This window comes from Brugia malayi (genome assembly GCF_000002995.4).
Source record: "Brugia malayi strain FR3 genome assembly, contig: Bm_007, whole genome shotgun sequence".
Taxonomy (NCBI): Eukaryota; Metazoa; Nematoda; class Chromadorea; order Rhabditida; family Onchocercidae; genus Brugia; species Brugia malayi.
In genome coordinates, this window is record NW_025062284.1 from 31,514 (window position 1) to 56,401 (window position 24,888).

General features: G+C 31.8%; 3 protein-coding genes and 19 pseudogenes across 22 annotated transcripts; 18 read left to right on the forward strand and 4 right to left on the reverse strand.

The window, feature by feature from the left end:
* Positions 1-787: 787 nt before the first annotated feature.
* Positions 788-4,149, reverse strand: Bm17074 (Uncharacterized protein; the record flags this gene model as incomplete). Its single annotated transcript, XM_043082632.1, has 6 exons — positions 788-825; positions 1,241-1,501; positions 1,786-2,052; positions 2,927-3,169; positions 3,393-3,635; positions 3,702-4,149. 6 exons carry the CDS (start codon positions 4,147-4,149, stop codon positions 788-790), a joined length of 1,500 nt encoding a protein of 499 aa, XP_042938566.1.
* Positions 4,150-5,566: 1,417 nt separating this feature from the next.
* Bm17075 (Uncharacterized protein) lies at positions 5,567-7,958 on the reverse strand (the record flags this gene model as incomplete). Its single annotated transcript, XM_043082633.1, has 5 exons — positions 5,567-5,604; positions 6,006-6,266; positions 6,672-6,938; positions 7,213-7,455; positions 7,517-7,958. 5 exons carry the CDS (start codon positions 7,956-7,958, stop codon positions 5,567-5,569), a joined length of 1,251 nt encoding a protein of 416 aa, XP_042938567.1.
* A 4,209-nt stretch (positions 7,959-12,167) lies between these two features.
* Positions 12,168-12,350, forward strand: Bm18229 (annotated as a pseudogene). Its single transcript has one exon. A coding segment is annotated over exon 1 (183 nt).
* Bm9466 (30S ribosomal protein S11, putative) lies at positions 12,180-24,441 on the forward strand (the record flags this gene model as incomplete). The annotated part of the gene is made up of 9 exons (XM_043082634.1): positions 12,180-12,267; positions 12,460-12,615; positions 13,604-13,657; positions 13,839-14,020; positions 14,376-14,461; positions 14,577-15,025; positions 17,901-18,108; positions 18,191-18,294; positions 24,293-24,441. 9 exons carry the CDS (start codon positions 12,180-12,182, stop codon positions 24,439-24,441), a joined length of 1,476 nt encoding a protein of 491 aa, XP_042938568.1.
* Bm18230 lies at positions 12,389-12,442 on the forward strand (annotated as a pseudogene). The gene has a single exon. A coding segment is annotated over exon 1 (54 nt).
* Positions 12,913-13,158, forward strand: Bm18231 (annotated as a pseudogene). Its single transcript has one exon. A coding segment is annotated over exon 1 (246 nt).
* Positions 13,223-13,276, forward strand: Bm18232 (annotated as a pseudogene). The gene has a single exon. A coding segment is annotated over exon 1 (54 nt).
* Bm18233 lies at positions 13,662-13,802 on the forward strand (annotated as a pseudogene). Its single transcript has one exon. A coding segment is annotated over exon 1 (141 nt).
* On the forward strand, positions 14,160-14,510 carry Bm18234 (annotated as a pseudogene). The gene has a single exon. A coding segment is annotated over exon 1 (351 nt).
* Bm18235 lies at positions 14,534-14,569 on the forward strand (annotated as a pseudogene). The gene has a single exon. A coding segment is annotated over exon 1 (36 nt).
* Bm18236 lies at positions 15,051-15,212 on the forward strand (annotated as a pseudogene). Its single transcript has one exon. A coding segment is annotated over exon 1 (162 nt).
* Positions 15,436-15,921, forward strand: Bm18237 (annotated as a pseudogene). The gene has a single exon. A coding segment is annotated over exon 1 (486 nt).
* On the forward strand, positions 16,718-17,125 carry Bm18238 (annotated as a pseudogene). Its single transcript has one exon. A coding segment is annotated over exon 1 (408 nt).
* Positions 17,405-17,467, forward strand: Bm18239 (annotated as a pseudogene). Its single transcript has one exon. A coding segment is annotated over exon 1 (63 nt).
* Positions 17,783-18,130, forward strand: Bm18240 (annotated as a pseudogene). Its single transcript has one exon. A coding segment is annotated over exon 1 (348 nt).
* Positions 18,165-19,064, forward strand: Bm18241 (annotated as a pseudogene). Its single transcript has one exon. A coding segment is annotated over exon 1 (900 nt).
* On the forward strand, positions 19,143-19,244 carry Bm18242 (annotated as a pseudogene). The gene has a single exon. A coding segment is annotated over exon 1 (102 nt).
* Bm18243 lies at positions 19,716-19,910 on the forward strand (annotated as a pseudogene). Its single transcript has one exon. A coding segment is annotated over exon 1 (195 nt).
* Bm18244 lies at positions 20,035-20,223 on the forward strand (annotated as a pseudogene). The gene has a single exon. A coding segment is annotated over exon 1 (189 nt).
* On the reverse strand, positions 22,136-22,708 carry Bm18245 (annotated as a pseudogene). The gene has a single exon. A coding segment is annotated over exon 1 (573 nt).
* Bm18246 lies at positions 23,062-23,427 on the reverse strand (annotated as a pseudogene). The gene has a single exon. A coding segment is annotated over exon 1 (366 nt).
* Positions 24,227-24,286, forward strand: Bm18247 (annotated as a pseudogene). The gene has a single exon. A coding segment is annotated over exon 1 (60 nt).
* Positions 24,442-24,888: the final 447 nt, after the last annotated feature.

Here is a 24,888-nt window from a genome sequence, read left to right on the forward strand (position 1 = left end):
AGTCATCGACAGCTAATACATCTGAATGAGTGATAATGACGAGAAAAATGTTGCAGCATCTAATGTGTGTGTAAGTATAGGTATCATCCTAAGCCTAACCCTAAGCTTAAATGCAAGTGTTATCCTAATCCTTTTCCATATGATATGATTATATGAAGAATTGCATATTTTATTGGAGTAAATGCACATTTGTTGTTCTTTTTAACGACAATTTTGATTTTGATGATAAATGTTGGTTTTGTCGCCTTCTGTATTAGATGTGAAACAGTGCCTTTCATATATAGAAAAGCAATATTGTTCTTGTGAAGATCTTAAAGAAGTTTTTCTACATCCACTTTTCAATGATTAACTTAAAAAATTTTTTAGTGTCGAATACTCGAAGTTTTTCCATTAAACATAATATCTGCCATCTATTTTACACGTTAAGGTTTAGGCTAAATTATAAGTGGTATGCTTTTTTCTTATAATACCATTTCTTTGCTTAAAACCACTTCGCGATGCCAATTTTGTTATAAATTTTTAGGTAAATACTTTCTTCTCATTTATGATGCTTTTTCATATTAGCTTTTGGCATGACAAATCGTTTATTTCAGTTGTGAGCGCATTTTGTACATTTAAATGCTTGCCTCCGAATATTATTGCCAATTAGTACATTTATGCATTTCTGTGATATTCATGGAATAATAAATAGGGGAGAAATATTTAAAAAATCCAATGGTAAAATAAAATTATTAACCGGTCGCTACAATCTGATGCTTCGAAAACGTCCGATTGTTACGTCTTTTCCTCATGCTTGCGAAGAATGCCCAAATTGTGTCCCGTTTTCTAGAATGAAAATTTTCAGTTTTATAACGCCAAAAAAATAATAATAATTGCAGTTTGTCGCAGTTTGGTTTTGTGGATAGAATAATATTCGTGGAATGTATGCTTTTCTGCATACATTCCACGAATTAGAAAAATAAAGCAATTTGATTAAGAGTGAAAGGATAATTTTTCCTCTGTTGATATTTTCAATGTTTGTTAATGTATATTGAAGCGCTATTGTCACCACTGTCTTTAAGCAGTTGGTTCTTAGGACGTGAGCGGTATCACTGAGTGCAAAAAAAATATATATAGCATCTTAATGAATGTGTCTAATGAATTTTGTATTGTCACTTAACGGTCACAAATCTTTCATAACACATTTCACGTGCATTCTATCTTAGGCTCACATAAGTTTTGTTAACTTTGGAAAACTAACTAGGAGCTCTGGAACACGATTTCTTGTGAAAATTTAATGCAGTCCTACGGCAAAAGAATTTGCCACAGTCCTTGCACTGAGGAGGTTCATGCGTTTGCTTGTGTTGACAAAACGATGATTTATTTTTGTATGTTCGCCCGCAACGGGGCACTTTGCATTCATAGATGAAGGGCTGATGCGTTTTTCTATGTGTTAGATATTCGTTGTAACTTTTCGAGATCACAGCACATCCAGAATAAAGGCATTCATAACCTCGTCTATCTAAAAAAATTCACATTTGTTTTTGTAATTGGCATTCCACTATGGTTAATTGAGTTTTGATAAGCCATAAAAATATCACTTCCATGAAATAATCTTACCAGATCCCGTTTCAAATAATTTAGATCACAAGAAGACGTTTAATTAGTGTATAGCTACAACAAAAAATGTAATTGAGATTTTTCCGTTGTATTGTCACTCAACGGTCACAGGTGTTTCATAACACATGTCAATTTTATTTCAGGCTAATATGTGTGCTCAAAAATTTGCTAAATTTGCAAACTAACGAAATTTTGTTGGGCAGTGCTCCTTGTGTTTTTGTAGCCCATTCCTGGTGCTGAAGAATTTGCCACAGCGCTCGCACTGACGATGAGATTCATGCGTTTGCTTGTGATTGTAAAATGATGGTTCATGGTGGAATGATGGCTCACAACCCGGCACTCTACATTCATAGATGAAGGGTTGACCATGTGCTTTTCTATGTGCTATATATTCATTGTAATCTTTTGTAACCATAGTACATCCTCGATAGACACATTCGTAGCTTCGTTCGTCTAAAAAACTCTTATGATATTGGTCTTTGCAATTATTAATCCATGTGATAAATCATAAAAATATCAGTGCATAAAATAATCTTACCATATTATCATTTTTTTTTATCATTTCAAATTGCTTAAATCATAATAATCTGTTTATTTATCTTCTCATATGTTTGAAACAAAACTTTTGGTATTACTTTTTACTTTTGATGCTATATTTCTAATGGAAAGCACAACAAATGATTGTGAATTTTCTTTTGTGGCGAAATCAAGTTTAGTTTTCGTCATTGTTTGTACTCCCAACTTCAAGTAATCGAGTAATGGACAAGTAATTTATTTAAAAAAAAAAGATTAATCTGTCGCGATATTAAAAAATCAGTTGTCACTGTATGCTGACTGCCTGCCACAGGACTTTTGTCATATACAAAAGAAACTGAGGTTAGAAAAATGTCGCAGCATTTTCTGAATTGTATATTGCTATACCATGGTCAGCGATGTTTTAAAACATATTTCCGCATACATTATATTTTAAATTGAGCTTTTTTAAATATTGTTTTTTTCAAAAAAAAGTTTTTTTTTCGAATTTAAAAAATATATTCTTCCTACTGAAGAGTTTGCCGCAATCTCTGCATTGATGCTTAGGTTGATGAGTTTGCATGTGACAACAACAAAATGATGATCTATGGCGGAAACTTAGGTGACAAGTAGTTATTTACTTATCTTCTCACATGTTTTAAGCAATAATCATACTTTTAATGTCGCCTTCTGAACGACGAAATGAGTTTTGGTTTTTGATTCGTTATTACTTCTATCTTCAATTTCATGCTGTTAATGAAAGTGAAAAACTATGAGAGATAGAACAAAAAGTCGTTGCGCAATTCATCATTACCTGTTTCTGATCCTTCATTGGTACTTCCCCTGAAGTCGTGGATACTCAAGCTATTCAGGAATTGTTTGTTATCGATGTTGCTCTCTTTAGTATTTCCATGTTGACTGAATGTATCGTCCGAGGAAAGAGTAAGTTGGTGAAAATAGATCGGAACGACATTTTGTTGTGAACCAGGTAAGTGCATATATGTAATAATGTCATTGGTGTCGACATTAAGTGGCGAAGAAGTCCCACTTTGAGCATCTAAATAACTTAGATTTCAATATCTTAGGTACTAAGCGTTTGTCTATATCATCTCACATATTTGAAGTAAAAATTATACTTTTAAGTTACTTCTAGAATTTCGATCGATAATTGTGGATTTTTTGTTTTAGTGTGGTAGATATGTTTAATTTTATGGATTGAATGAAAGTAAAAAAAAAACTATAAAAGTAGAAAGAAAAATCGTTATGCAATTTGTCATTACTTGTTTCTGATCCTTCATTGGTATTTCCCCTGTACTTGGGGACATTCAAGTTATCCGAGAAGTGCTTATTGTCCATGTTGATCAGTTCAGCATTTCCATGTTGACCGGATGTACCGTCTGAGGAAAGAGTAAGTTGGTGAAAATAGATCGGAACGACATTTTGTTGTGAACCAGGTAAGTGCATATACGTGATAATGTCATCGGTGTCGACATTAAGTGGCGAAGAAGTCCCACTTTGAGCATCTAAATAACTTAGATTACAAGAAGTTGTTCACTTATCTTTTCACATATTTGAAGCAAAAGTCTCACCTCTAATGGAAGGATATCGTGCTTTATCATCATTCGTTTTTAATTCTCCATTGGCATCTCTCCATAATGAATCCAAATTTGAGGCAAGTGATGACTCCAAATTAGTGTGGACAATGAAATCATCATAACTAGATGAGATGAAGAGAGGATGAGGAGTAATTGTGAACAGATCAGTCTCAGAATTCGATTCTTTACTGCTTATGTCCTCAATTCCACTCACTTGAGCGAAATCAATGAATTGCGAAGGATCGAACAGAAATTCTGAGCTAAATAATGGTTCAAAGTTGTTGTAATCAAAGCTATCTGAGACACCAGAATAAGTATTATTTGTAATAATTTCATCAGCAGCGCCGAAATTAGGTGGATAGAAAGTTTCATTTTTATCAGAAGCGATGCAAAGTAGAAGATTGAACCAGATGATTGGTGTTATAGATACAGTGAAGAACATGATGGAACAAAATTTTGTGAAATGACAGAAATATTCAAATGAAAGCTTTTTATTTCAATTAAAGATCAAAGGTTCAAACAGTTTTTAATCTGCCTATTGTTTATCGTTTTTTTCTTTTACATTTTCGTTTTTCTCTTGCCCAACTGCTAGTTTATGAATGCTCTTTTGAATCCGGAAGGAAGTGTTACAATAGCGCGTACGTAAATCTGATACTTAGGAAGGATATTGTTCCATCATTTCAGTAATACGACGTGAGGGATAAGATTCTAATCAGTTTCGATGCATTTAATTGGGTTCATTTAATAAAGTCGCATCTTCACATCTATTGATAGTATCACCGATGGGACTTCATCGGATGGAAGCATCACCTGAAATTTGCTAATTATTGCTTTTTGACATGCATCCACTGCTATTATCAGAAAGAATTTCAACATAAGCGATGTTTGATGTTTGAAAACATGGGACAATTTTCAAAAGTTTGGTTGACAAAATGGAGTAACATTTGCATAAAGGGAACTGATGAATAGCTGGGATTAAATGTCATCGTATGGTGAAATATTTAATTAATTGTGTAGTATTAAATAATCCTGTCTGCTTTGTTTAATAAAATATAGTATATTGAATGGTTATAATACATCTGAGCGAGTGATAATGAAGAGAAAAATGTTGCAGCTTCTAATGGTGTAAGTATAGGTATCATCCTAAGCCTAACCCTAGGCTCAAATGCAAATGTCATCCTAATCCTTTTCCATATGATATGATTACATGAAAAATTGCATATTTTATTGGAATAACTGCACATTTGTTGCTCTTTTTGACGACAATTTTGATTTTGATGATAAATGTTGGTTTTGTCGCCTTCTGTATTAGATATGAAACAGTACCTTTCATATATAGGAAAGTAATATTGTTCTTGTGATGATTTTAAATCTTTGATGTTTTTCTACATTCACTTTTCAACGATTAACTTACAAAATTTTTTAGTGTCGGATACCCGGGGAAATTTTTTCATTAAACATAATATCTGCCATTTATTTTGCATGTTATGGTTAGGCTAAATTATAGGTGGAAAATTTTTTCTTATAATTTTCATATATATAGGAAAAAAAACCATTTCTTTGCTTAAAACCACTTCGTGATGCCAATTTTTGTTATAAATTTTTAGCTTCTCATTTATGATGCTTTTTCATGTTGGTTTTTTGCATAACAAATCGTTTATTTCAGTTGTGAACGCATTTTGTACATTTAAATGCTTGCCTCCGAATTTTATTGCCAATTAGTACATTTATGCATTTCTGTGATATTCATGGAATATTAAATAAAGATGAAATATTATAAAACACAATGATAAAATAAAATTATAAATTGGCCACCGCATTCTGATGCCTCGAAAACGTCCGATTGTTACGCTCTTTTCTCATGCATGCGAAGAATGCCCAAATTGTGTCTCATTTTCTAGAATGAAAATTTTTAATTTTATAACGCCAAAAAAAAATTATTGCAGTTTGTCGTAGTTTGGCTTTGTGGATAGAATAATATGCTTTTCCGCATACGTTCCACGAATTAGGAAAATAAAACAATTTGATTAAGAGTGAAAGGATATTTTCAATGTTTGTTGATGTTTGTATATTGAAGCGCCATTGTCACCACTGTCAACACATTTTTAAGCAATTGATTCTTAGGTCGTGTGTAGTAGTACTGAGTGCAAAAAAAAATATATAGCATCTTAATGAGTGTGTCTAATGAATTTTGTATTGTCACCCAGCGTTCGCGCAAATGTTTCATAATACATTTCACACACATTCTATTTCAGGTTGACATATCTGTTTAAAATTTTGCTAAATTTGGAAACTAACGGGATTTGCAGCTCTTTTTATGACAATGCAGTCCATTCCTACTGATGAAGAATTTGCCACAACCCTCGCACTGAGGACGAGGTTCATGCGTTTGCTTGTGATTGCAAAATGATGGTTCATAGTCGAATGTTCGCCCACAATCGGGCACTCTGCATTCATAGATGAAGGGCTGACCATGTGTCTTCCTATGTGTTATATATTCGTTGTAACTTTTCGCGATCACAGCACACCCAGGATAGAGACATTTGTAGCTTTGTTTGTCTAAAAAACTTTTAATATATTTGTTTTTGCAATTGGTATTTTATTATGGTGTTTGGCAGCTAATTAAGTAATCTAATAAACCATAAAAATATTACTTCAGTGAAATACATTCCATTTCAAATAATTTAGATCACGAAAAAGAAATTGCTTAATTATTTTTGAGCATATATATGTATCGATCTTGCATTGGATATAAGTTTTGGTAAATAGAATAGCTAAAATCTTGGGGATTTCTTTTTCTCCTTAGAGTTATTGAACTTTCAACAGCCTTGCAACAAAATGTAATTGTGAATTTTCCGTTGTATCAACTATCTTGGTCCAACAGGTGCTCCATAGTTCATTTCACAGGCACTCCATTTTAGACTCACATATGAATTTTTTTTTTTGTTAAATTTGCAAACTAACGAGATTTTGTTTGGCAGATCCTCTTATGACGACACAGTGCATTCCTGGTGGCGAAGAATTTGCCACAGCCCTCGCACTGAGGATTAGGTTCATGCATCTGTTTGTGATTGCGAAATGATGAATCATGGTGGAATGTCTTCCCACAACCGGGCACTTTGCATTCATAGATGAAGGGCTGACCGTGTGTTTTCTTATGTATTACATATTCTTTGTAATTTTCCGTGATCATATTACACCCGGGGTAATGACAAATATACTTTCTCTTATCTGAAAAATTCATGTCAAAACATTTATTTTTGCAATTAATAAATCTACTACACCATTTTGTAGTTGAGTAATGTGAAAATCACAAAAATGTCAGTGCCATAAAAAAAAGTATCATATTGCATTTTGAATAACTTAGATAGAAAGTTTATTTATCTTCTCACATATATAAAGTAAAAACCATACTTTTAATGTCGCTTCATCAATTTCATGCTGCTGATGAAAATAAAGAACTATAAAAGATAGAGCGAGAAATCGTTATGTAATTTGTCATTACCTGTTTCTGATCGTTCATTGGTATTTTCCCTGTAGTCGGGGACAATCAAGTTATCCGAGAAGTGCTTATTGCCCATATTGTTCTGTTCAGCATTTCCGTGTTGATCGGATGTGTCATCTGGGGAAAGAGTAAGTTGGTGAAAATAGATCGGAACCGCATTTTGTTGTGAACCAGGTAAGTGCATATATGTAATAATGTCATCGGTGTCGACATTAAGTGGCGAAGAAGTTTCACTTTGAGCATCTAAATAACTTAGATCACAAGAAGCTGTTCACTTTTCACACATTTGAAGCAAAAGTCTCACCTCTAATGATAGGATATCGTGCTTTATCATCATTTGTTTTTAATTCTCCATTAGCATCTCTCCACACATTCCTATTTGAATCTGTATATGAACCAAGTAATGAGCCCAAATTAGTGCGACCCAACAAACCATGGCTGTTTGAAAAGCCAGGATGAGGAGCATTTGTGATCTCGGGTATCGATTCTTTGCTACTTATATCCTCAATTTCACTCAACTGATCGAAATCAATCAACTGCGAAGGATCGGATGGAAATTCTGAGCCAAACAATGGCTCAAAATTGTTGTAATCAAAGCTGTCTGAGATATCAGAATAAGTATTATTTGTAACAATTTTATCAGCAGCACCAAAATTAGGTAGATGGGAAGTTTCATTTTTATTAGAAGCGATGCAAAGCAGAAGATTGAACCAGATGATTGGTGTTATAGATACAGTGAAGAACATGATGGGACAGAATTTTATGAAATGACAGAAATATTCAAATGAAAGCTTTTTATTTCAATTAAAGATCAAAGGTTCAAACAGTTTTTAATCTGCCTATTGTTTATCGTTTTTTTCTTTTACATTTTCGTTTTTCTCTCGCCCAACTGGTAGTTTATGAATGCTCTTTTGAATCCGAAAGGATTACTTAGGAAGGATATTGTTCCATCATTTCAGTAATACGACGTGAGGAATAAGATTCTAATCATTTTCGATGCATTTAATGGGTTCATTTAATAAAGTAGCATCTTCACATCTATTGATAGTATCACCGATGGGAACTTCATCGGATGGAAGCATCACCTGAAATTTGCTAATTATTGCTTTTTGACATGCATCCACTGCTATTATCAGAAAGAATTTCAACATAAGCGATGTTTGATGTTTGAAAACATGGGACAATTTTCAAAAGTTTGGTTGACAAAATGGAGTAACATTTGCATAAAGGGAACTGATGAATAGCTGGGATTAAATGTCATCGTATGGTGAAATATTTAATCAGTTGTGCAGTATTTGTCTGCTTTGTTTAATAAAATATAGTATATTGAAGGTAAGTAAAATATTGAATGAATTATTTGCATTTTGAAAAAAGTTTCAGTTTTAAATTTTGGTGACGTAAATTAAATGACAATTGGAAATATGTTGACTTATTTCCAATATTTATTCTTAGGAGATTAGAAGTCGTTTATGATTAGGTAAGTCACGTTTATAGATTTGATAATTTTATCCTTAATAATCATTATTCATAAATCTCAGAATAACACATAGTAATAATAAAATTAATGAAACAATTAACGAAAAACTAAATAAACATAAAAAAGATTTAATAGAATTCACACATTTTCTTGAAAATTTTATGAAATTATATATCCAAAAGAAACAGTAAAGAAGAATGAATTTATTACGGTGGGTATTAGTTTATCCAATTATACATTTGAGTATACCACTGAACGTATATAATTGTAATTAATTTTAAGTTTGTCGAAATAAACTGGAACTTGAAATATCATCTTAATTGTCATGCTAATAATTCTATAGTCTGTTTCGATTGAAGCAACATTGTACAACGACTATCACCCAAATTTACTGTGGTATTTATATTTCTTCGAACACTTATTTGTAAAAAAAAAAAAAAAAAAAAAAAAAAAAACTCAAATCTTCAAGTATATAGAATTCACAGATATGTTTGGAAAACGAATTTAATGCTGAAATATAATTAAGTGATTGCATTGAGCATGTCATGTCATGCAATTCGATTACAGCAAGACAAAGAACAGATTAACTTGATAAGTCAATCCTGCTATTTCGTATATTTTTATGAAACTCTCACAAAGACAATTCCGGCATTTATTTTATAGTTTAATATACAAAACCCTAACATTTCCCAGTTTATTACGCAAAAAACCTGACAAATTATAGGATTTTCACAAAAATCAATTTTAAATTTGAATTAAAAATTAGCATTAATTGTAAAAATGAGTTAGTTCTATGACTAATTAAAAATTTTATTATTTTAACAAGTGAAATTTCAATCAAAACTTTAAACCTTAATTATTTATGCTGATCAAATGACCACGATGTTGTGACCAGTATCTATGCAACGCTTATAAATTAATCAATTAAGTTCAAATTATCTAATTTTTTTTATGAATTGATATTTTTCAATATTCTAACATTTAATTAAATTAAATTTTGACAATTCCAGCATTTATTTTATAGTTTAATACGCAAAGCACTAATAAATTATTGAGTTTTCATAAAATTTAATATTTAAATTTGAAATATAAATTAATTTTCATTGTAAGAATGAATTAAAATCGTGAAAAATTAAAAATCTAATTAATTTTGCTAGTAAAATATTGATTAAAACTTAATTTTTAAAGTTTATTTTATTATTTATGCTGATCAAATGACCAACAGTAAATGACCAGTACCTGTGCAATGCATATAAATTAATCAATTAAGCTCAAAATATCAATTTGTTTTAAGGAATTGATATTTTTAAATATTTTAGCATTTAATTAAAATGATTTTTTGATATTGCTAGAATTTATTTTATAGTTTAATATATAAAATCTTAACAAATTATTGAATATTCATAAAATTTGATATTTAGATTCGAAGTAAAAATTAATTTCAATTGTAAGAATGAATTAAAACCGTGATAAATTAAAAATTTAATCAATTTCGCTAATCAAATATTGATTAAAACTTAATTTTCAAAGTTTATTTAATTATTTATGCTGACCAAATGACCAACCGTAAATGACCAGTATCCATGAAATGAATAAAAAATAATCAATTAAGTTCAAATTATCTAATTTTTTTTTATGAATTGATCTTCTGACATTTAATTAAATTAAATTTTGACAATTTATTTTATAGTTTATTTTATAGTTTAGTAGTTTTATATTTATTTTATAGTTTAGTTTTATATTTATTTTATAGTTTAGTATACAAAAACCTAACAAATTATTGAATTTTCATAAAATTTGATATTTAGATTTGAAATAAAAATTAATTTCAATTGTAAGAATGAGTTAGAACAGTGGCAAGTTAAAAATTTAAATAATTTTGCAAATAATACATTGTTTAAAGCATAATTTTGAATGATTATTTAATTATTTATGCTGATCAAATGACCAGTATCCATGAAATGAATAAAAAACAATCAATTAAGTTCCAATTATCTAATTTTTTTTTTATGAATTGATATTTTTCAATATTCTAACATTTAATTAAATTAAATTTTGACAATTCCGGCATTTATTTTATAGTTTAATATACAAAACCCTAACATTTCCCAGTTTATTACGCAAAAAACCTTACAAATTATAGGATTTTCACAAAAATCAATTTTAAATTTGAATTAAAAATTAGCATTAATTGTAAAAATGAGTTAGTTCTATGACTAATTAAAAATTTAATTAATTTTGCTTCTGAAATATTATTCAGAACTCAATTTCTAAACTTGATTTTATTATTTTTGCTGGTTAAATGACCACAATGTATGTAACCAGTACCTATGCAATGCATAAAAATCAATCAATTAAATACAAATTATTTAATTTTTCCAATGAATCGATTTTTTTTAATATTTTAACATTTAAATTAAAATGATTTTTTGATATTGCTAGAATTTATTTTATAGTTTAATATACAAACCCTAATAAATTGTTGAAATTTCATGAAATTTGATATTTAAATTTGAAATAAAAATTAATTTCAAAATTTTTTGTATATTGAACTATGAAATAAATCCCGTAATTGTCAAAATTTAATTTAATTAAATGCTAAAATATTTAAAAAAATCGAATCATAGCAAAATTAATTAAATTCTTTATTTGTCGTTTATTTTATTCTTACAATTCAAATTAATTTTTATTTCAAATTTAAATATCAAACTTTATGCAAATTAAATAATTTGTTAGGTTGTTGTACATTAACCTATGAAATAAATTCTAGCAATATCAAAAAATCATTTTAATTAAATGTTAAAACTATTAAAAAATATCAATTCCTTAAAAAAATTAGTTAATTTGAATTCAGCTATTTAATTTTATGCGTTGCATACGTAATAAGAAAATAAACTTTAATAACTAAGTTTTTTTTAATATTCGAGAAGTGATATTAATAAAATTTTTAATTTGTCGTAAATTTAATTCATTTCTGCAGCTAAAATTAATTTTTATTTGAAATCTTTAGATCGAATTTTATGAAAATTTTATGATTTGCAATGAATTAAAACCTTTTTTGTATATTAAACTACGTTAAAAGTCCTACTATTATCAAATTTTATTTTAGTTAAATGTTAAAACTATTAAAAAATAGCAATTCATTAAAAAAATATTTTTTTTCAACTTAATTAGTTATTGTATATGCATTGTACGGGAACTAGTCGTACACGGTGTGGTCATTAACAGCTTAAATAATAAAACAAACTTTAATAATTAAGTTTTGCAAAAATTTTGAGTAGCGAAATTAATAAAGTTTTAATTGGTCATGGTTTTAATTCATTTTTGCAATTAAAATTAATTTTTATTTCGAATTTGAATATCGATTTTTATGAAAATCCTATAATTTGTAAGAGTTTTCGTATATTGGACTAGGAATTAAATTGTGGTATTATCAAGGTTCATTTTAATTGGGTGTTAAAACTTATGAGGAATAGTAATTGAAGGTCGTATGATGGAATTAGAAAACAAGCTTTCACATGCAGAAATAATAGAAGTGAACGGTGATTCAGTAATGTTTGGTGCAGCTGTGACATTGAGTATGCTGAGTGACGATGATAGTGAAGTAGAATATATTTATAAAATTGTGGTGAGTCGAAGCTAATGTTCAAAACAGTCTCCAACTAGAGTGTGGTTTAAAGTTATAGATAGGTTAGTGTGTTTGAAGAATTGTATAGAAATAGCATAGTAAAATCCTTAAAGGATAAGTTCAACTAGGCAATATAATGCAGAGCTTGTCAAAGTATGTATTAAAGGTGCTGCCACAGACAATAAAGCAATAAATGGACCATTTGATGATCTATATTTAATTGCAGGACAAAAACCTGTATCAGTATTTGCAAAGAAGTCCATTTCTGGTTTGCAGATAAGGAAAGGTGCTACAGTAGGTTGTAAAGTAACTTTACGTAGAGATAAAATGTATGAATTTTTAGAAAGGTTGATATGTTGCTTTACCGAGAGGAAAAAATTTTAGAGGGTTTAGTGTGAAACAATTTGATGGTAATTTCTGTTTTGGTATAAAAAGAACATATTCCATTTTTGGAAATAGATTATGATAAAGTAAGTAAAATTAGAGGTATGGATGTTAATATTGTAACAAGTACAGCCAGTGATAAAGAAGCGAAAGAATTATTGCTAGCTTTTGAGTTTCCTTTTTTTGTTAAGAAAGTTAAGAGAAGAGGTATATGGCAAAAAAATCTATAGTACAGAGAAATCTTCGTAGAATAAAATGGTGTGATCAGTATGGAGAGAAAAGAGAAAGATTGAAGTCTATAATAAACATTACTTATTGACGAGAGGTTTGCAGCTCAAAATAAGTTATAAAAGAATTACCTAGAGATTCATCTAAAATCAGAATTAGAAATAGATGTGCTTTAACTGGAAGGCCAAGAGGAGTACATAGAAAATTTGGTTTATGCAGAATTGTTTTCGTGGTTTGTGTTCTTCTGAGAAAATTCCAGATATCACAAAGCCTAGTTGGTAAGAGAGTATATTGTGACATTATCGGATAGTACTGGTGATTTGTTAGCGAGGATACGTAATGCTCAATCTCTAAGGTAAATTCTTCCATACTAAAGATCTTAAAGGATGCAGGACATCTTCTTGATTACCAAAAGAAGTTGCGGGTAATATACCATCTTTTGTTGTAAAATTAAAGTATTATGAGAGATCACCTGTAATTAGTGATATAGTTAGAGTATCGAAGTCAGAGTGTTATTCTAAGCACAAGGATATTTCTAAAGCATATAATGGACTTGATATTTTTATTGCATCCACATCCAAGGGGGTGATGACTGATTACGATGCACATAAGTAAAGTTTGGTGGAGAAATTTTGTGTGTTTTAAGTAATGGGAGACATTTATGTCTCGCATAGGTGTAGCAGCATCTACCGATATTCCTGCTGGTGTTTCAGTTGAATGTAATGATGGTAAGTGTTAATAAAAAGTGCTAAGGCGGAAAAAGAGTTTAGGCTATGAAGTGATACTGTGTTTCAGGTTACTGATAACCAGTTACTGCTTTCTGTTGATCAAGGCAAAGTTAGTTACAGTGAAATGAAACCTATATGGGACACTTAAGAAGTAACATTGATAATATTATTAATGGTATAGTTAATGGTTTTTCTGTTGATCTTGAGATTAACGGTATTGTGTGCAAAGCAGAGTGTGATGGTAAGTATTTGACTGTATATCTTGGTTATAGCCATAATATTAAGTATAAAGTGCCTAAAGATGTTGAGATTAAGTATATAAAGCCAACTCACTTGGTGGTTAATGGTATGGACAAGCAAAAGGTCTATGTGATGGCATCTGATATATGCAAAATTAGAAAATATGACCCTTATAAAGGCAAAGGTATTGTAATATAAGGCAAGTTTATGTTGCGTAAAGTTGTGAGTAAAGGGAAGTAATTAAGGTGAGAAGGTTAAATAATTTTTAAGTAATTCTGAGAAGAGGAATTTGCGTAACAGAAAGAAGCTCAACAGTGGTGTTAAGCGTTTACGTATATCCATATTTAAATCTAATAGGGATTTTTATGCTCAATTAATCAATGATGAAAAAGGAGTAACTCTCACTTTTGTTTCTACTTTGGATGCTAAAATTAAGGATGTATGTAAAAGGGGAATCAATACTGAAAGTATAAAGCAGGTTTCTTCTTTAATGATTGAACGCCCATCTAATATGAAGTTAGAACAAAAATTGGTATTTGACCGTGGAGCATATAAATATACAGGGTTGGTTTCTCAGTTTGCTGAAGCCTTACGAAGCTCTGGATTTAAATTTTAGAATATTTTAAATATGACTATAATTTCCAAAATAATAATGACTGGTCAGAGCTTTTAGTTTCAGTAGGAGAGTGTCGACAGTCACCAAAGGTGGTAGGAGGTTCTCATTTTCAGTTTTGGTTGTTACTGGAGATGAGAAGGGTAGGGTGGGATGTAGAATGGGTAAGCATGCAGAAGTTGCTGAAGCAAGGATAAAAGTTGTAAATGCTGCAAAAAAATCAATGATTAGAGTGTATTTACGTGAAGGTAGAACTTTGCACCATGATATTAAGGCTAAATTTTGCTCTGGTGAAATAGTTTTAAGAGCAACTAGAGCTGGAACAGGCATTATTGCTGGGGGATCGATTGGGTCGGTTTTTGAGGTGTTGGGCATAAAAGATGTAGTAGCTAAATCTACTAGATCGAATAATCCTCATAACGTTATATGTGCAGTATTTAAGGCCTTTGATAATATGTTATCTCCTCGTCAAGTGGCGAGCAAAAGGGGTAAAGAAATTAGCGAGGTAGTCGGAAGTAGGTAAAGTATGAATAATGCTACTCTATATTTACTGAATTATCAAAGAAAAAGAAGCCTAAATTAATAGGTAGAAGTATCGGTTGAGGTAAAGGTAAAACATCTGGTAGGGGACATAAAGGGTAGAAGGCTAGGAGCAGTACCTCCATAAATGGATTTGAAGGTGCACGACAGTCTATGTATACCTAAAAGTTTACCTAAATGAGGTTTTAATCCCATACGTAGAAACATATGTTCTATAGTTAATTTGCAGCGCTTATTAGAGACTAAAGAAATAGAGAAAAACTCTGATAAGGCTTTTATAAAGTGTATTAAAGATAAAATTAAGCTTCTTAATAAAGGTAAGCTAAATGAGCTGCAAAGAAATCTGTAACTTCAATTGGTGGTGGGTGGAAATACTATCATAAGAATGGGCAGCAAATCACCGTTTAATAGTTTAGATCCTTCTTTATTATATAAAGGTAATTTATTAAGGCGCATGCTTTTTACGATAATAGCTTTATTTTGTATTCATTTAGGTATTCTTGGAATTAATCATGATATAATTAATGATATATTTCCTAAAGAAGGTGCTAGTATTTTTGGAGTATTTAATCTATTTTCGATTGGGGCATTAGCTAGGATAATAATTTTAGTACTGAATGTTATGTCATATATAGTTGCATCTTCTGTCGTTAAAGGAATTAATGAAGTTAAAATAATGGAGAATAAAAGCGTCGAAGGATGAATTCCTGTATACGTTGTATGACCACAGTGTTTTGTACATTTCAATCAGTTCTATTCTAAATAGATTGATTCTTCATCTAATTATTATTATACGAACAGGGAAGGAACATTAGTTGTAATCCAACCTGGTGTTATGTTTCGTACAGTGAGTGGTATTCTCAACCTTTTGTGTTAATATAGCTTTGTGAGCAAATCAGTGCTAGTGGTATAGGTAATGCTGTCTCATTAATTACCTTCACAGGTATGCATTGTGCTTTTTCCTTCTTGTTAGTATTAAATAAAGATGGTAGCATGTCGTTGCTTATTATCCTTTTTGTTTTTGTGTTATTTTTTTACTGCTACCTTTAATTATTTTGTAGAATCTTCTTATAGAAATGATCACTGTTCAATACCTAAAAAGCAGTTTAAAAGATTGCATAGTGATGGCTTTACTTATATTCCACTAAAGATTAATTTATCTGATGTAATACCTACTATTTTTGCCAATGCAATTTTATTAATGCCTGTTTCAATTGCAGACTTCTATAAGGGGCATGCTTTTTCTGATTTTATTTTAAACTGTTTTATGGCAAACAAAGTAGTTTATATTGCAGCTTACTCAGCGCTTATAGTGTTTTTTAACTTTTTCTATACTAATTTTATATTTAATCCAGAGAAAAATGCAGATTTTCTTAAAAAAAATAATGGTTTTATACTGGTAGAAGACGAGGAAAACACACTTCTGATTGCCTTCAAGGTATAGTTCTTAAATTAACTTTTATTGTTTCCGCATATCTGGTGGTCATATGTACTGTGCCTGAAGTCATGAGATATTATTATGATATGCCATTTATTTTGGTGGGACGAGCTTGTTGATTATAGTTAATGTTACTACTGATACTGTTATGCAAATACAGACGTATATGTTTTTTAATAGATATGATAGCTGGATAAAAAAAATATGAATCTAAAACAAAGAAATTAAGATGATTATTACAATTTTTGGTTCCAGTAAAGATACTCAGTCAAGCTTACTAGTAGGAAGATATAACTTAAAGTTAATTTCAGTAGGGGATTTATTGAGGAATATTATATCTAGTTGCAGTAGTGAGTAGGCAAAAAAATAAAAGATACTGTAGAATCTGTACTGTGGTAATTTAATTCAAGATGGAGTTATATATGAATTATTATATGATCAGCTTGCATTGATGGATGATAATTTTTTATTCGACGGTTTTCCAAAAAATCTAAATCAAACTCATTTCTTAACTCAAGTTTTGCGGGAAATATAATAGAGGTGTGGATACTGTAATTGAATTGCAGCTTAGCGATAAGGTAGCAATTGACAGATTACAAACCGTCTCGACTGCTTGGACTGTAAAGTGTATACAGTACATCTTCTTTCAAAGATGATGATAGTCATGTTTGTGCAAGTGCAAGACTAGAAAAGAGAATTGATGATTCTGACTTATCTGCAATTGATAGAAGAATAGACGAATATCAGTCCAAATAAAGAGTCCAGTGAGTGTTACAGAGATAAATTATTAATGATTGAGCTAATCTTAATGTTAACCAGGTAAAACAAGAGATTGAAAGTAAAATTTCTTGCAGTTTAGTTTGACTCTGAGTTGTTTTATATCATAAAATTAAGAATTATTATTAATAAAATATCGGTGACGTGTATTGCAGGTGTATATGTTCAGAAATGTATTTCTTTTGGATTAACTTATACATATTTCTACTGCAAATATAATTTGCCATGCTTGCGGGACTGACAAGAGTAAATGTGGTTCGGAATTGCGAGATAAATGTATAGAAAAGATCAACAGCTTCATTAGGCAAAATTATTCCATAGAGGGTGATCTCAGGAAAGAAGTGGCTATGAATATAAAGTGTTTAGTAGAGATGGGGTGCTATAGGGAGTGAGACACAGGAAAGGTTTACCTGCAATGCTAAAACTCGTAAAGGTGGATCTCGCTTGCGGGAAAAGAATGAAATTTTTTATTGTGTGTTTTAATGAAAAAGATCAGAACGGCTGATAGAAGCGCAGCAAGTTTGTTACTGGGGTTATTCACATTCGTGCAACTTTTAATAATACTTTTATAAATGTGGCTGGTGTTCAAGGTAACACTCGGTACCAAACTTTCGTAGGTACTCATGGTTTTCCAGGCTCAAGAAAGTCTACAACTTATGGTGCGAGTAAAGCCTTACAGGCTGCTGCAAAAGCTGGAATAGAGAAATTTGGTGTGGAGGTTGTTTCTGGGATAATTCGTGGCCCTGGTTTTGGTACCGAGACTGCAGTTAAAGCACTTCAGAGCTGCGGGTTAACAGTTACCTCAATTGCGAATAAGACTACGATTTCTCATAATGGATCTAGGTTAAGAAAAAAAAGAAGGGTATAGGATATTTGAAAAGGTTATTTTATGTGTTAAGGATGACGGTATTCCTGTTTTTGACAGTTTAGATAAATTAACTAAGCCTAATTCGACGAAAGTAGTATCAAGTGACTCAAGCGAGAAGGGTGATACTGTGCTAGAACCATTGGAGAGTGGTTTTGCTTTAGGTAATTAGGTAATGCATTAAGGCGTGTAATGTTGTCTTCTCTTATAGGTAGTGCTGTTTATGGTATAACTCATGAGTTGCTTCAACCAAGGAGTAAGAGAAGATGTGACTGATATAGTATTCAGTATTGGTGTGTTGAGGTGTAAATTAAATGGCACTTCTAATAAATGCCTAAGTTTGAGTGCTAAAGGGCCTTAGCAAGATAGAAACTGATGATCAGTGTTCTATTTTTAATAAAGATCTGCTGATTTGTACACTGGAACAGGATGTAGAGCTCAACATGACTATGTGTGTGGCTAGCGGAAAAGGTCACCTTTCCGTAACTAAATATAAGGAAAACGAATTTTTGAAGCTATGAATGAGCAGGATCTAATTAGTTTTATTCCGGTTAATACTTTTTGTAGTCCCATAAACAGATTTTCGTATAGAGTAGAAAATAGTTGTGTTGGTCAAGTTACTGATAAGGATAGATTGATATTGTCAGTTGAAAGTGATGACACAATTTCTCCGAGTCAAGCTGTTCACTCTGCTGTTATAAAAAATCACAGGTTTCTTCGCCCAGTGGTTATAAAGATTTGGGTTATGACCCTATCTTATTGCATAAAGTAGATGAAATGGAGTCGTCTATCAGGTCAATGATTGCTTAAAGAATGAAAATATCACTTATATAGGTGATCTTGACAAACGACAGGAAGTGAAATGTTAAAAACTGCTAATTTTGATAGAATGAAATTAAGGCGGTTTTAAATAATTTTGGCTCGTTTTTGGGTATGGATATATCAGATTGGCAACCTAAGGACATAGATGAATTGGCTAGGTTAGGTGATACTGATGAAGATTAGGTGATATATGAAACATGGAATAATAAAATGGAAACTATCTCGTTGTACTGAACATAGATTATCGATGTTAAAGAATCTATCTATTTCATTAATTAATCACGAAGATTTTAATTACTTTACCGAAGGGTCCGTATGTGCAAAAGTTTATTACGATTACTAAGGATAAGAATACTTTACATGGTAGAAGGCTATTACTTTCTCGCTTTCATAATAAATTGGTAGTTGATAAGTTGCTAAATGTTTTAGCTGGCCGTTATCAGGATTGTTATCAGGTGGTTATTCTAGAGTAATAAAATTTAGTGCTCGAAAGAGTGATTGTGCTTCAATGGCAGTAGTAGAAATAGTTGATAGAGATGTTACAGTTACAGCAAAAGGTAAGGTTTGTGATAAAAATGAAGGAAAAATGAAGTAGCGACGAAAAGTTAATTATTATCATAGTTTCTTATGGTGAGTGGATTGCACTGTTTTGTAGGTTATTTTGGTGAGTTGTTAATTTTATTATATTTGAAGTTGAAATGGTATTAGGTTATAAAACACTGTTATTGTTGTAAGTTTAGTGAAATTGACTTAATTGTATCTAAAAAAAGAGCTTATTTTTATAGAAGTTAAAACAAGTCTGCTTGAAGAAGATATATCAATATATTATCTTTAGTATCGATCTATTGTAAAATCCTCTAAATTTCCTCTAAGTAAGAATTTTAGTTTTTTAGATTATCCAATCAGATATGATTTATGCTTCCTTTCCTTAAAAGAGGACTGCCTATAAAAAAATGCTTGGCTTGAAGAGCGCAAGGTTTATATAGATAATTTAGCATGAAAAGACCGACCCAATACAGTAATTTAGCTTCATCTTACACTAGAGCACTGTTTCTCGTCTCAGAGAATAAGCTAAGTGTTATAAGAAAAGAAGTGGAATTTTCGTTAGCTTTTTTAAAAGTCAACATGATGTCTTTATATCCCTATCCCATCCTATGATTTCTTTTGTAGTCAAAAAAGAAGTAATACTTTCTGTAAATGAACACTTGAGTGAGAGTTTAGTGAAATTTATTGCAGTTATATTTGCAAATAAGCGCTCTAATCTCTGTATTAGAAAAGTTCTTAACTCTAAGAGAAAGTGACAATGAATTAGAAATTACTATATGAGATATGCAAAGATAAGTGAGAATTTTGTGACTCTGATGTCAATGAACTCACAAATGAGTGCTATATAAAAAATAGAGCTTCAAGAGGTAATCTAGTTAAGCTGTCAAATTTTAGTGTGTACTGTACAAACGTTGCAATTTACAGTTTACAGGTAATTTATGCAATAAATGATATTAACTGTACTGATTTTACCATGGATATCTCAAATAAGGTATGGGAAAACTCCTGATTCTGAAGGTATTAGTGTTTTCCTTAGCTGTCCAGTTGGTCGTCATGACGGATTTCTGGAAACATTCAAATCTCGTATTCAGAATTGCTTAGCCATACTGCTTGATGCAGTAGACAAACCTTGCCAGTCGGAACAATTTAATGAAATCAAGTGGGCTTATCATTATGTGACATTACCTTCAGATATTGTACTATTGTTGACCACTTGTTTCTGCTTCAATCAAAATTGCATGTGGCATTATACATTGAGTAAATAGAATTTATTACCTACTTTTGCCCAGGTAGTGCTAAAGTTGCTAGCATCGCAGTGCTACCTTTAAGCTACAGGCAAGGGATCATCAGGAAAACTTCTACAGCGCTTCAGCCCACTCCAGTTTAATTATATCACTTGAAAGCGACAGAGGGTTTTGTTGATATGGCACAGCAAAGGTAATTCCTAAGTCAGTTTTTATCGTTCCAATCTCTTCTTCTCCATCTAGCAGTTATAGCAACTGACCTTCTTCTCTCGAAGGTAGTATTACGGATGGCGTTGTTCTAACACTTATGCTGTAATTCAGCTCTTGTACTTACTTGTAGTTACTCTGATTACAGTAATAAGAGAAGGAGACATTGGCTTTTCGATTGAATAGATCGACTCCTTATTTTTATCTATTGTTGGCAAACAAATTTAATGCAAAATATTTTTCGGTTTGGAGAGAAGGTGTCAGGATAAATCTTCCTGATGCATCACAAGCACAGTTATCTCTTTTTTCTACTGTTGAGCCTGCTAAAGTCTGATTAAACCAGCTTATGCTTGAGCGGAACTCAGTGGTCGTCGACGATAATAAAATCACCCTCTATATTGCTGGGAGTAGCTCAGCCCACAACCATTACTCACTCTTACCCATACGGGCGGGCTTCTCGAGATGAAGGCATACTAAATATTATTCGCACTGCACCAGTGCCTTCCGCTTCAAGTCTGTTCACTATAACTTTTATATATTAATAACCATTATACCACTGTTTTGAAAGCATAACTGAATGAGTTTGAGAAAGTTTATACTCCCCTCTTTTTGTCATTCCAGTGCTCAAACATTGGATTCAGCACACTGAAATGGCGATTCCTCATCATACTTCACGGTATCTTTAGATCGAATCTAGCTAAGGAAAGAAGGACCGTTGGTGGCTAGTTATTTATATTAACTTTATAGTTAACATTTTTTTATTCTAAACGTCTTAAGTCATAGCTGATCTAAATTTAAACGTTAGAAAATTTACTAAGCAGAAAAAAGGTAAAAAAATCCTGTTAGCTAATTATTCACTACCTATCTTTTTAAATTGGTGTTTTTTACTGTGCCGAATGCTTTAACAAGCGCATTTCAATTATACTAAGTAAAAACCTTGAAAGGTTATCATGATATACGGTGCACATAGTGCAAAAAATGGAATAAAAGGTATCAAGTAGATTGAGTTTTTTGTCGTTTAATCTGTATAGAGAAGATAAATAGCTTCAATGTTGAAGCTGGTGAAGTTTGTAGTTCCGTTTCCCTGTTTTCAAATCATAATATTTATATATTTGTGAAAGAATCTAGTTGTAAGGCGGAAAATGCCAATTTTTAGGTGACATTGTGTCCTTTGGTCACCCCAAGCGCTATGCTAACATTGTGGAGAGAGTGAAAGATCTCTCTATCCAACTATCAAGTCTACTAACAGAGTTTCATGTTTTCCAGTGTTGACCAGTGCTTCTGTTGTAGAAAACATCCCTCCTTTAATACATTAGGCTTTTCCTGTACTACACCATTCTGTCCCCAATAGCTGCTATGTACTAGAGAATAGCCAAAATCTCTAATATACTTCCCTACAGCAGTCCTATCTCGGCCAATTTATTACCAGATGCAACATAAGTAGTATCACATAAGCGTTTCGCTTTATTGATGGTTTGCCAGCTCAGAACATTCGGCTTGTATCACCATACCAACCATTTAAAGTCACCGTAACGTCGATATTTAAAATGTCCCCATCTCTAATAGTTTATCGTCAGGAATGCCATGACATACAACAGCATCTCTCGAAGTGCAAATCGACTTGGGGTATTCTTTATAGTTTAATAGTGCCGGAATTGTACCTTTACATATGGTGCAATGAAATCAAGAGTTTCAGCTGCTAAGCTTTAGCTTTACGCATAAATTCAAAATGTTTTTGTGAATGTAAAGTTATGTTTATATTTTCTGTACCATACACATTCTTATGCAAAATTAACAGCCTTGCTTACAACTCGTCAATTATCAAAGTAAGTGTCATAGACTCTAAGTGTCGAGAGTGTAACTGCAATGTGCTTCCACTAACCAGAAAACCAGTACGTAACGCATAACCATACGTATCGAATTAATGGCAAATACTCAAAATTGTAGGGTAAAAATCAAACTGAATATTCTGTGTAATTTATAGAAGTTTATGAATTACACATGTTAGGTGTATCTTTCCAGGTTTGCTAAAACTACTGAGGTTTTTATGGAACACTCAAATTCTATTAGGCCTCTTATGTTGCTTCTATAAAATCTTGTCCATATGGCCTAGACCGTGACTTTTGATTTCACCCAATGGTGCGATTTACTTATTTTATCATCCTGACCCAGCATATCAGGGTTATTTTTATAAAAATTGTCAACTATTAGCTTCATGACAAGACCAGCGCACGACTCAGGACACCCAATACGGACTTGTTTATTGAATATATAGCTTGCAATCTCCTTCCTACTTGCCAACCGACTAGTGCCACCTGTGGTGACCACTTTATTAATTTGACCTTCTGCTTCCTAAATTGCTCTTTGACCAACATAAGACCATCCTTGGTCTCATGATGTCAACAACTTCAGATCTGGGTATTCCATCCTTCGCACTCTAATGTATTCATTTTCATCTATTGGAGTTACAGCAGTGCTACGTACAGTATTTTTATGAACACCACCTGCTTGCAGGTATAAGTTTGCTTCTTTTGAAAATCCCAATTGCAGTACACTCACCTCCTATATCAGCAATAGCAGTTCCAAGCTCTTTTTCATCTTCACTAAGACAAGCAAAACCTGCAGAACACGCGGAAGCAATATAACCTGCCATGCTTATACTGCTATTATTGGTTATGCAGATAATCTCTTCCCTCCCTTATGTCAGTCAAATCATCCAAGTGGCGTTTTCTTCAATTTATTTCTCAAAGGTTTGACAAATTACACGTTTATATCTCTGTCAGAGGTACCACGATCAGCTGCAGTACTCACTGTGCACATTGAGATGAGATGCCACGTCCAGCAGTACTGGTATAGCTTCCTCTTATAATTGCTCAGCCAACCTATAGTAGACGAGACAGAGTAACTTGCATACTTTAGGTCAGTTATTGATCCACCACTTTACCTTCTGCAATCTTATAATAACCTGTGCCTGTTATTTTATAGTTGGAGTTGCCACTTATATTAACAATTAGACAGATAATTTTCGTTGTACCTTTATCTAAAACAGCAAAAACATTTCTCTTGGGTTTTACCATTACTGCAGAGTTAACCTTACTATATAATTTCATTCGGGCAGCTTCTTTTAATAATTTATATTTCCATTACAAAAATACAAAAATACAGCAACATTTTAATATATCCAAATAGTAGACAAAGGAAAAAATAAAACATAGAACTATAATTTTATGCTTAATTTATCAATTGTAGCTGCTCCCGAATATGCCAGTGAACAGGTATAACAGGTATAAATGATAAAATTAAAGGATTAGCAAATGATATGTTTGAAACTATGTACATTCAGAAGGTTTTGGTCTTGCTGCGGTGCAAATTGGAGTGCTAGAGAGAATTTTCGTCATGGATATCCAGCTAGAGGATATTAAAGGTGAACCAGTAGGATATGAATGTACTGGTAAATTTTGCATGATTAATCCTGAAATCACAGAATTATGAGATGAACAAGTCATTCTCAAAAAAGGAAGCCTTTCAAGTCCAGAGCAAAATCATGAAATTAGACTCCCAAAATATTTAAATGTGAAATATAAGGACCTAAATAACAAAGAACAGACACTAAAAGCTAGTGGTTGCTTGCAAGCTGTATCCAGCATGAGTAGATCACCTATAACGGTATATTATATATTAGACATTTATCTGAACTGAAGTATGAATGGCCATGAGGAAAGAAGAAAAGTTTGAGAGACACTATGAGCTATGAAAACTTAGAATTACTAAAATTTTACCATGCAATGGTACCAGTGACTGTACACTAACAGAAGGTGACGAGGAGCTATGCAATCTGCTACCAAAAGAACAGCAATGCATGTTTCAGTGACTGAGTGATTGAAGCAAGGGAACTCGCAAGGAAATGTGACAGCATGGATGAACTAAGAAGTGCAGTCA